The sequence below is a fragment of the Myotis brandtii genome, unplaced genomic scaffold (genome assembly GCF_000412655.1).
Source record: "Myotis brandtii unplaced genomic scaffold, ASM41265v1 scaffold165, whole genome shotgun sequence".
Lineage (NCBI taxonomy): Eukaryota > Metazoa > Chordata > Mammalia > Chiroptera > Vespertilionidae > Myotis > Myotis brandtii.
Genome location: NW_005356042.1, coordinates 13,731,503 through 13,744,623, shown reverse-complemented (window position 1 = coordinate 13,744,623; position 13,121 = coordinate 13,731,503). Strand labels below are relative to the sequence as shown.

Genomic DNA, 13,121 nt, shown 5'->3' with positions numbered 1-13,121 from the left:
TGTTGCCAACTATTCACACAATGCTCCCTGCACCAGCCCGTGCGCTTCCCAAAGAATGGGATCCACATACCGGACTCACTCTTTACATCCCTTAAAGAGCCGAGACATGATCTGTGTCTTAACCACTGTGTATTCCCTATGTCTAGTTCAAGGCACCCAACAAATGTCTCATTTTGTTCAGACAAAGAGAGGAAGTAAGCAGGGGAAAATTACTTTGTAAGTCGTTACCTAAGTCAATACACACCAAGGCAGTCGAAGATGGGAACTAGCTAAGCTATTGGGAGGGTCTGATTAATATATATAAACGAGATAAAAATAGGGACAGTATGCTCTAACCGGTTTGGCTCAGTGGATAGAGCGTCGGCCTGCGGACTGAAAGGTCCCAGGTTCGATTCCGGTCAAGGGCATGTACCTTGGTTGCAGGCACATCGCCAGTAGGGGGTGTGCAGGAGGCAGCTGATCGATGTTTCTCACTCATTGATGTTTCTAACTCTCTATCCCTCTCCCTTCCTCTCTGTAAAAAATCAATAAAATATATTTTTTAAAAAAATAGGGACAGTATCCTTAACATGCCATCCTTATGTGTTTTGGTAAACACACCCTCCTGCCGACTTTTACACTATGAGGAGAACTTAGTGAACAGATATTTTAAGTGGCTGAGAGAAAAAGTGCTTTCTTTCACAGACTTATACTTTCTGCGGATGCAACAGCATTTTTTATTTTGGTCGGTTCCCACACTTTGATTTTCAGCATCCCCCAGGATTGTAAAACGCATTCAACATTTTTATATTGGAGTGAACATATTTTTGGCTCCCAGAGTATTCATTCTGGTTCAATTCACAGTTGTATGGAGAGGCGTATGAACTTGAAATCCCTTTAAAGAATACAGCCGTGGATCACTTGGATATTGCTATACAGTCTAGTTTTGGGAAAATGTAATTTATTGCTTACTATGATTTTAACTTTTTAAAATCACTGTGTTATATCGATTTAGGAAGGTCTGACCGCATGACAAAAACTGGCCTGAAATTTGATGTTCTCCTGAGAGGAATAATGTATAATTTAAATATTAAAGTCATTAACCCCAATATTTTTAAAAGATAAAATAGACATGATACTAAGTCACTGGATTTGATTTTTTTAAATCTCCTAACACATTTGCAAGTTTTGAATGAAACCACAACTTCTTTAAAAATACAAGCAATTCATGTCCAATTAATCAAGTAAGTTTCCCTGTAGGTTACTTTCAGACAGGTCACATTCCTAGGACATTAAGCTTTCATTGATTCTGTAAGTAGAATGAGTACAAGAAGTGTGGCTTTGTAAGCAAATGTGACCTTATTCCATTGCAGCGAAACTATGGTTTTGTATTAATAGAAATATTATTATAGTTCTTACTTCTATTCATATAGTCATAAAAATTATTAAAAAATAATATAGCCCAGCCACGTTGGCTCAGTGGTTGAGTGTCGACCTCTGAACCAGGAGGTCAGGGTTCGATTCCCGGTCAGGGCATATGCCTGATTGTGAGCTCTATCCCCAGTAGGGGGCATGGAGGAGGCAGCCGATCAATGATTCTCTCTCATCATTGATTTTCTATCTATCTCTCCCTCTCCTTTCCTTTCTGCAATCAATAAAAATATATATTTTAAAAATTATGTAATACATATCCAATTGAAACGGGAAGATTTTATGTTTTTATAATTTTATTTAGATCTACATAATATTTCCCCTTATATCATAGTTGTTCCCCATATCCCCCCCCCAAGGCACTGCCTGTATTTGCAAGCAGATGAGATGGACTGATGAACCTGACCAATTTTGGAGAACTCCATCACACACTGAGGTCATCCTTCTATTTCTTAAAAATAGCTCCTAAACATCAGAAAAAAAATTGGACCTAGTGAACAACCCAAAGATTTAATTAATTTCAGCCAGGTCTAAAATAATATAGATGAATGAGATACGGAGCTATGCTTAGATCAAGCAAAGCACAAATAAAAATTCTCAGCCTGAAGCTGGTACAACATTCAGTGACAATGTGTCAATTATCTGGTTAATGTGATCAACACCGACAGTGCCAGGGGATATTCCGGGCTCTGAAGATGAAAGCGAGAAGGAACTCTGTTATTCTGCTGTGCACTTTCCATCATTCTTGTCTGACTCTTTGTTGTGGTTTCCCTACGGATGATATATGTTTAACAACAAGCCTGAAATTACCAACAGGACTGTCGACACCTACTGGAGTGGCTCTGTGTTTATGAACAAAACCGGAGAAACAACAACAAAGAAGGGCTGCTTGTCACGAGAGAGTAAACCACACATTTCTCACGAGGAGCGACTTGCGCGTGCCTGTGACTGCGCGTGGCAGAAGCCGTGGGAGGCACCTCGTCCCCTTCCCGACCTACATTATTGTTCAGCCACAGACCTCGGTGTGTGTACATTTGCTCAGAGATGGATCAGAGGCCTCTTGGCAAAGCTAGTAAAGCCATGGTGCTCTAAAACATGAACCTTGCAAGCGCAGTATACCCCACCCCTAAAGAAAACATACCTTTCGAAAGAAAAGAAAAAGATGTTTGTGGCTTAGATGCTGAGTAGAAAAGAAACAGAGCAAACATACACATCTAAAAGAAAAAGATTTGAGAGAAAAAAAGTCCAGAAATCCCTAATCAGAGAGTTCAATCCCTGGGGCCTTAGGTTTAATGAAAGCGCAATTTCAGGGGCTGGATGCGCTGTTGAGCTCCCGCCACCCTAACTTCAGTCCAGTTTGATTCGGGGTTCCTATCTTATCCTCTGAGAGACCTGAGGGGGTTGGAAGAATATCTTGTGCTGATGGCTTCTCTCAGACTTAGTGTTGTGAAATCTCTGAGGGACCTTCTATCACACAGACAGAGGTGATAGGACCTGGTGCCTCAAATTGGTAAGACAGTGGAGGTTAACTCATGGTCAAGATCAAGGGCCTAGGCTGCAAACTCAAATGCTGTACCTACTGGGGCCAGAAGTTCTTTTATTTTTTTAGAGAGATGTCAAAAATCTGTATTTTTAAAAATAGGAAATCACCTTATATTAAAGTATTGATTCATTTTGTTTTAATATGCAGATCTGGGACCTGGATTTGACTTGTGGTCAGCAGTTGGCTAACCATGGTCTGAGGTTTAGATTTTAAAAATATACGTGCAATACACTCAGAGGGCAAAATGATGATCATGGTTACAAATATTATGTGCCAATGACTCTGTAAGCATTGGACTTATCTTAAATTATCCTCAAACTGGCCTTAATAGTTAGCTAGTATTGTTTGCCTATATTTCAGATGTGGGTATTAAGAGATTAAGAAACTTGCCCAAGTTTATAGCTAGTTAAGAGTCTATACTTTGCACCCTAGCTGGTTTGGCTCAGTGGATAGAGCATTGGCCAGCAGATCAAAGGGTCCCCTGGTTCGATTCGGGTCAGGGGCAGTACCTTGGTTGCAGGCTCCTCCCCTGCCTGGGCCCTGGTCAGGGCACATGTAGGAGGCAACCAATCGATGTGTATCCTCTCACATCAATGTTTCTCTTTGTCTTTTCCTCTCTCTCCCACTCTCTCTAAAAATCAATGGAAAAATATCCTTGGGTGAGGATTAAAAAAAAAAAAAGTCTGTACTTTCCACCATACTACTTGTACAATATCTGACTTAGAATCCAGAGTTACAGTAGGTCATTTTTCAAAACTGTCTTCTACTCATTTTCCTTAGTAAATGTTTAAGGCTAATGCCTTTAATAACAATAATTATTAGTATAATTATAATTATTATAATTATTGAATTAAGCTACTGTTTCCTTTAATTGAGAAGAGCAGTATCACCCCCCTCGATGGGAAAGATCTGGGCTACAGTTCAACTCTGCTTTTTCCCTCCCTGTGTGAGTTAGGCAAATCTTTTAAGCTTTCTTCACACTCCATTGCTTATTTTTCTGGCACATCAGTGAGGTAGGTTTTCTATCCCAATTTTGTGGGTGAGAAACTGAAGCTCGAAATGACTGACGAGAGTGCCTGGTTATGTAAGCCCTCTGTACGCGGGGCCAGTGGGATTCTGCCCAACCCGAAGCACATCACTTGTCTCTGAAAGCAAATGACCAGCCCCGGCTTATACACTGAACATTATGAGGACCACAGAAAATGTACACGTGACAACAGTCCGCAGAGCCATTTGCAGATACGCTGGCTGTTTTCATTACCATTACTAGCCATTCATACCGCTAAGAGACTGACAGCCTACAAAAGCAAGGTGGCTTGCTGTGATGGAAACTTTCTTGGCCCTCAGACCAGTGTCCTTTCTGCTCCCTCACTCTGCGCCCCCCCTCCCCCACCGGGCCAGCAGATATATGCGGGGAATTGCAGCAATGGACTACCCCAATGGCAGACACAGACACACGGGAACGATGTAAAAAGTACTCCTCTACGTACTCCTCAGCATTCAGGACAGCCGCGTGCCACAGTGAGAGGCTGGCGTCTAAATGTGAAACTGACACATTTTCTTGGGGGCCCATTGGATCCCTGCCCTTTCCCCCCTAAATGGAGTTGCTGCCTCTTCCCCTTTGCACTCTGAAATCGAGCCTGTTAGGAGACGTGCACTAGAAAGACTGGGGCTCTCAGAGCTCCCTCAAGCTGGGATCATCACTGCCCACTTAGCAGGAGGCACTGGGAACTGAATGAGCAGAAGGGGCTTACTTCAAAGACCAGCGTCTCATTAGTGGGTCCTGGTGCGTACAGACGTTCCGGGCGGTTGAAGGGGCGCTGGTACTCAAACACGGTCCCGGAGAAGAGGAACTCCCCGGGCCAGTCGATGCTCCAGCCCCCCGTCAGGTAGTACTTTTGATGGAGGCTCCGGACGGCGAGGTAACTGGAGGACATCTGCAGCTCCTGGACTTCGATGCTTCGGGCTCCTGCCGGGATGACGACCACCGGGTAATATTCTAAGCGGGAAGAACAGAGCACTTTTGTTTTCCACGGGAGGTGACCAGAAAGGCTCAGACACGGAGTGGCCATTTTTTGTAGAGGGAGGTTTTTGAATCATCAACTGACATTCATTTCTACTCTTATGAAGTGAGAGTGATTGGTAATTTCATTTTCCGAGTGGCAGGAGCACGGGAGAGAGAGGTGTATGTGGCTGTCCCCAGCAGCTGCGTGTGGACTGAAGGTACTGCGCAAGGCCACGGAACTCAAGGATGCGATTTATTTTGCATCTACCGACGAGAAAGTGAGAGCCGTGTACTCTCACAGTGATATGCAGAAAACAGGGCTCCAAGTTTAATCTTACTCAAGATGTTTAGATAATTGCTTCAAATATTCATCCAACATTTGAGGGGGTATTATCTAAGTTTCGCAATAAGTTCTCTATTTAACGAATGAATGTGGGGCATAGGACAGCCTGATCAGCAGATTCAGACTGCCGAGTAGAAGGGCATTTGTTTGAACACATCTGAGATGAGTGTGTTGCTAAAACCCTTCACATGAAAATCCCCACCTGCCCTCCCTAGCTCTGGCAGAAGTGTAAAAGCCATCATCTGCCCGGCGTCAGGTGAGCCAGGTAAAGGCTCGACCACATCTAGCATCACTTGAACTTGTTCAGTAGCAGAAGATGTGTCCCACCCGTGACAGCCACGGAGCAGCAGTGTCTCTTACCATTTGCTTTATGCTGGTTGAGGTACAGGCCTTTATAAAACTTGCAAGTCGAATTATCACCTTTGCAAACACCACAGGCATCAGAAACTGCTTTAGAGCCAAGTTCATGATCGCATCCCACTGGCTGTGACAAGAAGGCAAAGAGCGAGAAAAATCAAAGGTCAGAGAAGCCAGTGGCTAAGGATAACCAAGCGGCCCACGGTTCCCTGTATTTGCAGAACCTCAGGAAGGAGGTCCAGCTTTACGATGAAAAGCACACTGTCAAGTTTGACTGACTTGGAGTTCAAATCCTTCCCTGCCATTCATGACTAGATTTATGCCCAGGCAATCATATAACTTATCTAGGCTTAGACTCGTCATCTGTAAAATCAGAATAAAAAGTCACCATTGCTACCAATGGCAGGTGAGCCAGCTCTACTACCGAAACCTAAAAATGCTGGACAAAACACACACACACACACACACACACACACACACACACACACACCCTGAAGAGATAAACAATCTCACAATCAATTTAAAAGAGAAAGTGGGTACCCAAATAAAACTACTAGAAAGAAACAGTAGTACTATTTCAAACACATGTGTGAGGTTCTAATTATATAGTGAATGTATTTAGTGAATACGCAATAAAAGTTTACATTCTTATTTAATTTTTACAGCTACTGTGTACAGGAGGCTACGTCATAGGGTTAATGTTGCCCCTTAACCCTATGCCACCTGCTTTTCTGCAGACAGACTCTCTTGCCACCCTTCTCACATTTGCCTTCTGATATGAGAAAACACAAACATGATCAGACATCCCAAAGCAGAAAGGTTCTCTTACTTCACAGATCCCATCAATACAAACATCATTTTTGTTTGGGGAGCAAGGAGTTCCGTCTTTCACCTTGCTGGACATTGCGAAAAAAAACTCAAAGTTCTCAGCCTTGCAGTACAGTCTACACCGGTCTTCCTCTAGAAGCAAAGAGAGCAAGATAGGACACGGTCAAGAGGATATCACAGGACAACGACATGCCCTCCAAAAGGATGAATTACATTTATTTAAAATGCTAGCATGATCAAAATGGAAAATGTTACTTACAGGTTTGTGTGTGTGTGTGTGTGTGTGTGTGTGTGTGTGTACGTTGGTGCACGTGTGCTCATGTATGTGGCTTTAAAAAATACAAATGCCAGTTAGTAATCCATGTAAAGTTGCTTTAACATCAATATATAAGAATTTAATTTTTTCCAATCCTTAGTACTAGTACACATTTATTTAAAATGCTAGCATGATCAAAATGGAAAATATTACTTACAGGTTTGTGTGTATGTGTGTGTGTGTGTGCATGTTGGTGCACGTGTGCTCATGTATGTGGCTTTAAAAATACAAATGCCAGTTAGTAATCCATATAAAGTTGCTTTAACATCAATATATAAGAATTTAGTTTTTTCCAATCCTTAGTACTAGTACGATACACACGTGGATTGTGTAGCTACTCTGCTTGGATAGTAAATATTTGAGGATTCCTCGGCCCTACTGTCTGCCATTGATAACATATAAATGAAGGAGTGTTTAAAGTTCCAATAAATCTTTATATTTTAAATTTTAGTTTTCAATGACAGTTGACATTTAATAATATTTTATATTAGTTTCAGGTATACATCACAGTGGTTAAACAATTATATAATTTACAAAGTGATCCCCCCAATAATTCAGGTATCCACCTGGCAACATACATAGTTACCTCAATATTATTGACTATATTCCCCGTGCTGTACTTTACATCCCCATGACTATTTTGTAACTACAAATCTGTGCTTCTTAATCCCTTTTCACCCAGCCCTCCACCCTCTCCCCTCTAGCAACCATCAATCTGTTCTCTGCATCTGTGAGTCTATTTCTGTTTTGTTTGTTCATTTATTTTGTGCTTTTAGGTTTCACATATAAGTGAAATCATACCATATTTGTCCTTCACCAATAAAACTTTATAATTTTCATAAAAAAGCAGGTCAGACTTGGCTCACAGGCCATAGTTTGCTGACCTGAGATTTAGGACATGACTTACTTTAGATATGTATTCAACTAAGCGAAAAAAATTTAGGCATTTCTGAAAAAAGACATATGTCAATAATGTTTATAAAACATACAGAGAAGTATCATATCATGAAAAGGAAGAGGAAGCAAATAAACAACTTAAAGGCTAAAAAAAGTAAGTTTTATTGACCACTAAGTTACTGAGATTTCAGATATCACAGGCAAAAAATGAGAGCATTATACTTATAGAGCTCTTGTTATCAGAAAGATGTTGTTATGCTAATTTCTCAAATAGAAAAGAGTTGTTCTAGTCCAGGAACTGCAGATGACATTTCTCACGAGACCTGACGTAGGCAGCACTGTGTGATATCCCTGACAACATCTTACAACAAATGTGTAAACAGTTTGCAAACAGTTGTGCTTCATAAACTTTCTCAATAAAGGACAAAGCCAAAAATGAGGAAGAAGCTCAATTATTATGTTCCAAATATGCAGATGTGTGGATGGATGAACTTTTCCCCCCATCTAGTTTTTTTAAAAATATATTTTTATTGATTTCAGAGAGGAAGGGAGAGGGAGAGAGAGATAGAAACATCAATGATGAGAAAGAATCATTGATTGGCTGTCTCCTGCACACCCCCTACTGGGGATCGAGACCACAACCCAGGCATGTGCCCTTGACCAGAATCGAACCTGGGACCATTCAGTCCACAAGTCAACACTCTATCCATTGAGCCAAACCGGCTAGGGACAGTTTTTTTTTTTTAAAATAGCAGTTTTATTTAATGCCTACTAACTTTTGCATTTGAGATTCGGGAGCTGAAATTAACACAATCTAGAAAGCTCCATTTTTCCAGCACAGGTTCCTGAGCAACTTATAAATTAGTCCATTAGAAATACAGAAGAAGGAAAAAAGCTCACTACTGTCAGACAAGGATGGTCTACATTGCCCTCACCGGATGGCTCAGTGGATAGAGTGTTGGGCTGAGGACTGAATGGTCCTGGGTTTGATTCTGGTCAAGGGTAGGGTCGATCCCTGGCCCTGGTTGGGGCATGTGCGGGAGGCAACCAATCAATGTGTCTCTCTCACATCGATGTTTCTCTCTCTCTCCCCCTCTCTTCCACTTTCTCTAAAAATCAATGGGAAAATATCCTCAGGTGAGGATTAACAACAACAAAAAAGAAAAAAAAAAGGATGGTCTACATTTAAAAGGAGAAGAGGGAGGGACAAGAAGGCCTTTACTTTTCTGTCTCCCTCCACTGGGATTTGAGGTCCTAAGGCTGGGGTCTCTGTCTTATTCAATGTAGTTTCCTTGGCATCGGGCAGGGCGTCTGCCAGGCAGTAAGCATCATCAAGGGAGCATGGATGAGTTCTAATAAGTCAAGTGAATGGAAATAATGAAAAACAAATAAGTAGAACAGTGACAGCTTATTCTGCACAGGTAACAGAAAGCACATTAAATTTGCATATTAGAACTAAAATAAATGTTTTGATGCTTAGCCAAAATAAAAACAAATTAATTTAAAAGTACAATACATGCCATTACTTTAAGTTATAATAAGTACTAAGAACTTAGTATGGAGATAATTTTTATTCGTGTGTGTGTGTGTGTGTGTGTGTGTGTGTGTACATACTCTGCAAATAGGCCTTCCCATGCTTGTAATCATCGAACATGTCAGTTACTGAGTATGGTGTCTCCATGGGGCATATATGGTTTCACGAATTTTTAGTCTGGATAATTCATACCAATTTCAATTAACATCCCTGGGAGACTTAATTGCTGAAATGTCAAAGGTAAGTTTGGAAATATAAGTGCATTCCAAACACATGAATACTTTGGCTTACAGATGTGGGAGACAAGGGGTGTCTTGTGAAATAAAAAAGTGTGGAAAAATAAACAAAACCTATGGAACTGAGAAAACACATGAGCCAGGATGGGTCTGGGGAACAAAAGATAAAAACTGAAACTTTCATATAGGCAGCGATTTCTTCTGAGCTGTTCGTTCACATTACCGTCCATGTAGAGACATATTTATTTGAGGGTCACACAGACCAAATTACCTTCCACTTTCGTATAGGGTTTCCACTGGTAGAACCATCCCCGGAAAGGTTTGCTGTTATATTCTGCACACTGCTGGGCTCGAAAATCCAAGCTATTCTCATGGCAAGGGTTAATGTTGCACAGCTGATAAATGCGGCCGGAACCTGGACAGAACTTGCCACCATACTGAGGCCTAAAAAGAAGAGTAAAGAACTTTAATGCTGGCAGTCAAAGGGCTCACTATTCGTCACAGAGGGTACTATACAGAGGAACAATCCAGATGGGTGTTGTCCCACATATATAGTCTATTATGAGAACGGAAGTCTGTAGCATACAACTTGTCACATCCCTTCTTGTATCCCTGGCAGACATAACTAATCAATCAAAGACCCCTTTTGTTTGTTTGTTTGTTTGTTTTGTTTTTTTGGCAGAGCCTGACATTTCCTTAAAATCCCCCTTTAACACAGCCCTCAAGGTAGCCGCTATCACTGCTCATCAACTGGAACTGGCAGGTTAGATCAAACTTATTTGCCATTTCTGATCCAATTTGTACATTCTGGCAATTTCCTTAAAAACGGATGAAAGCATATTTTGACACTCATCCTATCACCTTGTATGTTAGGAAACCTGTAAACACACCTCAATGTTCTTATTAATGTAGATGTGTGCCACACACACACCCTATGTTGGCATCAAAGCTCTTCAAATGCGAACCCAAGCCACTCGCCAGCTTCTCTCCCATTTCTAAACACTCATCATCTTCCCACAGGCCGTCCGGCACCTGCTGCTGCGTGCAAATTCCGGACCCTGGGGAGACGGAGCAGAAAACCCCATCTGCCATGCTTCCCAGGCCAGCTTTGTCAGGCCCTGGGCTGATATTTTGATTACTGTCTGACTCTTGTGTGTTTTATTCTAATTGTTCCTAAGCTCCAAGGCAAAACATTCCCTCGTTTTCATCTGCACAATCACTTTTTAACTTTGCAGGTGGCCTACTCTTTTCCTGCCAAGCACGATGGGAAATGGATTTCAAGAGTAGGGAACCCCATCAGAACATAAATAATTAGGATCTAATGGCAAACTCTTTAAGATCTTGGTAGGCAGGCTGCAAAACATCAGAAAGCAAAATAAAGGAAAAAAGGAGCACAAACCACACGGAAAGTCACCACTACCATCGTGTCCAGCTTAGTCCGGGCACAGAGCAATTGCTTCTTTTCAGTCCCACTATTTTTTTTGGCGGTTTTCTCCAAAGGCTAATACCCAAGGATGGATCGTCTCACACCAGAGCTCAATGCAAACATGTAACACGAAAGAAGCCTCCAGGTTAATAAACTGATGTGATTAAAATTCCTTGTCTCTTTAGGAAGCACAGGAATGCTATAAAACACCCTGGATTTGCTTCAGCATATTTTATCAAGTCCTCCTAGAACTGCATGCGAAAATGGATTCAGCAGAAACGGGAAGTGTCACGCTGCCAGAATGAGATTTTTCTGCTATTTCAAAACATTCTGGAGTAACTACTTAAACATCCAGCAGTCATTGGGCTAGATCAAGTCCCCGAGGACTTCTTAAATCATTACCTAAAAAGCGTTGAGCAAAACTTTAAAGGGCCACATCTGACAGTCTTCCTATTGCTGGTCATCTTTAGAGAGCCGATGCCAAGCTTTCTCAGTGTAAGACTCTCTGTCTGAGATTTTACACATAACCTGCATTTCGACGATTTAAACGCAATCAAGTGAAAGAGGACCACATGTGTTACTTTTTTCAACGCTGAAACGCTAACAGGGAAAAGACCTCAAAGCTCATAGAGCCATCTCATCATTTGATAGATGAGACAAGTGGCTGACAGAGCTCAGAAAACTTGCATAAAGGTCACAGGGCTACAGGAGAGTGGAGCTAAACCTCTTATCTCCGGGCTCTCTGCCCACTGCACTCTGCCTGCGCCTCACTGTTAGGCAGTAGGACCCGTGCACGGGAGAGGAAGAGTAACACACAGTGGCTGGGAGCTGGCCTTTGCTAAGGCTGCAGATCTGGACTGAAATATTCTCTGCCTCTTCCCAACTTATCTTTAGGCAATTTTATTCTAATCTGTAAAGGGGGGGCAATTGTGACAATGAGCTGAGACCGCATTTGGAAAGAATTTAGGACACAGTCTCGGGCCCAGTTTGCACAAGTAAATCATAACTGTATAAAAATGCTTTCTACTTTTAATGACTGGCAAGCATTTGGACTTTTCCATCAAATCTTCCAATACAGGTCCATTTTTCTGCAGCTATGAGCATGGGTGTTAGGATAAGTTAACAGAAAATTCATCGGGGGCATCCCTCGGTATAATAACTTAAGATTTAAAAAAAATGTAGAAAGTGAGAAAACAAATGTCTAGGCACACGATTTTGTGTTTATATTAGACTATTTTAAAGTTTACCCATAATTTGCTTCTGCATAATCTGTCAGGTCCTCCCTGTAAATGGTTATCATATTGGCTGGCTGATATTAGAACCATGTAGGGAGCCCTGCTAAATACACAGACACACTCTTGGGCCCTTCCCAGACATTTTCCCTAAGAATATATGGTGGGGAAGATCCAAACCTCATTTTTTTTAAAGCGCACTTGGTGATTCTGATCATCAGCTGGGCCTAGAAATTACCAGTTGGGAAAAGAGCCAGAGGTTGGATTCAATTATTATTCTGAAGCTATGAACCTAGTGGTGTATTATTCTTTCTCAAGTAGACTCACATTTTAGGAAAAAGTTCTAGAATGCCTTAATGTGTTTAATTTTCACAGTTTTCCTAAACAGTTTATAGGAGTTTTACTAGGCTCCCTTAAGTATAATCATTTAATTGCCAGGGACCCAGGAAAAATGTCAAAGGATTAAGACTGTGGGCTCTTGGTCCCACTCTAACATAATCAGCTTGGTGACTTGGGCAAGAATTGCTGTTGTGAATGGGACCCTCTGCCACCCTACTTATAAAATAACTGGATGAGACAACAGACTGCAACTCACGGAGGAATAAAAAGGGCCACATGTACCTGGGATTGGCCATTCCCGGACCAGATTAACCTGTCAAGTCTTGGGAAGCTGAAATGCATCCCCGAATTGGCCAGGAATAACTCACTTTTTATGAAACAAAAATATGTTCTGGGAAAACCATCATGGTGTGAAATAAAAAGCTCGCATTGCCTCCACATGAAAAAATAAAAATGGTCAGGCTGAGTGATGGGAACAGACCGAATATTTGAACTGAAGGAAGAAAGGAACCTGCAGGGAGGAGAAAAAAGCAGCTGTACTACAACCAAGTGAAATAGGAACAGAGAACATCTAACCCAGTGGTTCTCAACCTTGGCTGCACATTAGAATCACCTGGGAATCTTTTTAAAATCCTGATTTCTGGGCCTCATCCTC

The 13,121-nt window shown here is 41.6% G+C and overlaps 1 protein-coding gene across 1 annotated transcript in view; it reads right to left on the bottom strand.

Moving 5' to 3' along the window:
• ADAMTS18 (ADAM metallopeptidase with thrombospondin type 1 motif, 18) overlaps positions 1–13,121 on the bottom strand; it is a 131,144-nt gene that overhangs the window by 27,090 nt on the left and 90,933 nt on the right. Inside the window, exons 15-18 of the mRNA XM_005862706.2 lie at positions 9,741–9,913; positions 6,488–6,618; positions 5,662–5,785; positions 4,708–4,952 (exon numbers count right to left, since the gene is read on the bottom strand). Coding sequence (XP_005862768.1) covers positions 4,708–4,952; positions 5,662–5,785; positions 6,488–6,618; positions 9,741–9,913 — 673 coding nt within the window. The remainder of the gene's footprint in view (positions 1–4,707; positions 4,953–5,661; positions 5,786–6,487; positions 6,619–9,740; positions 9,914–13,121) is intronic.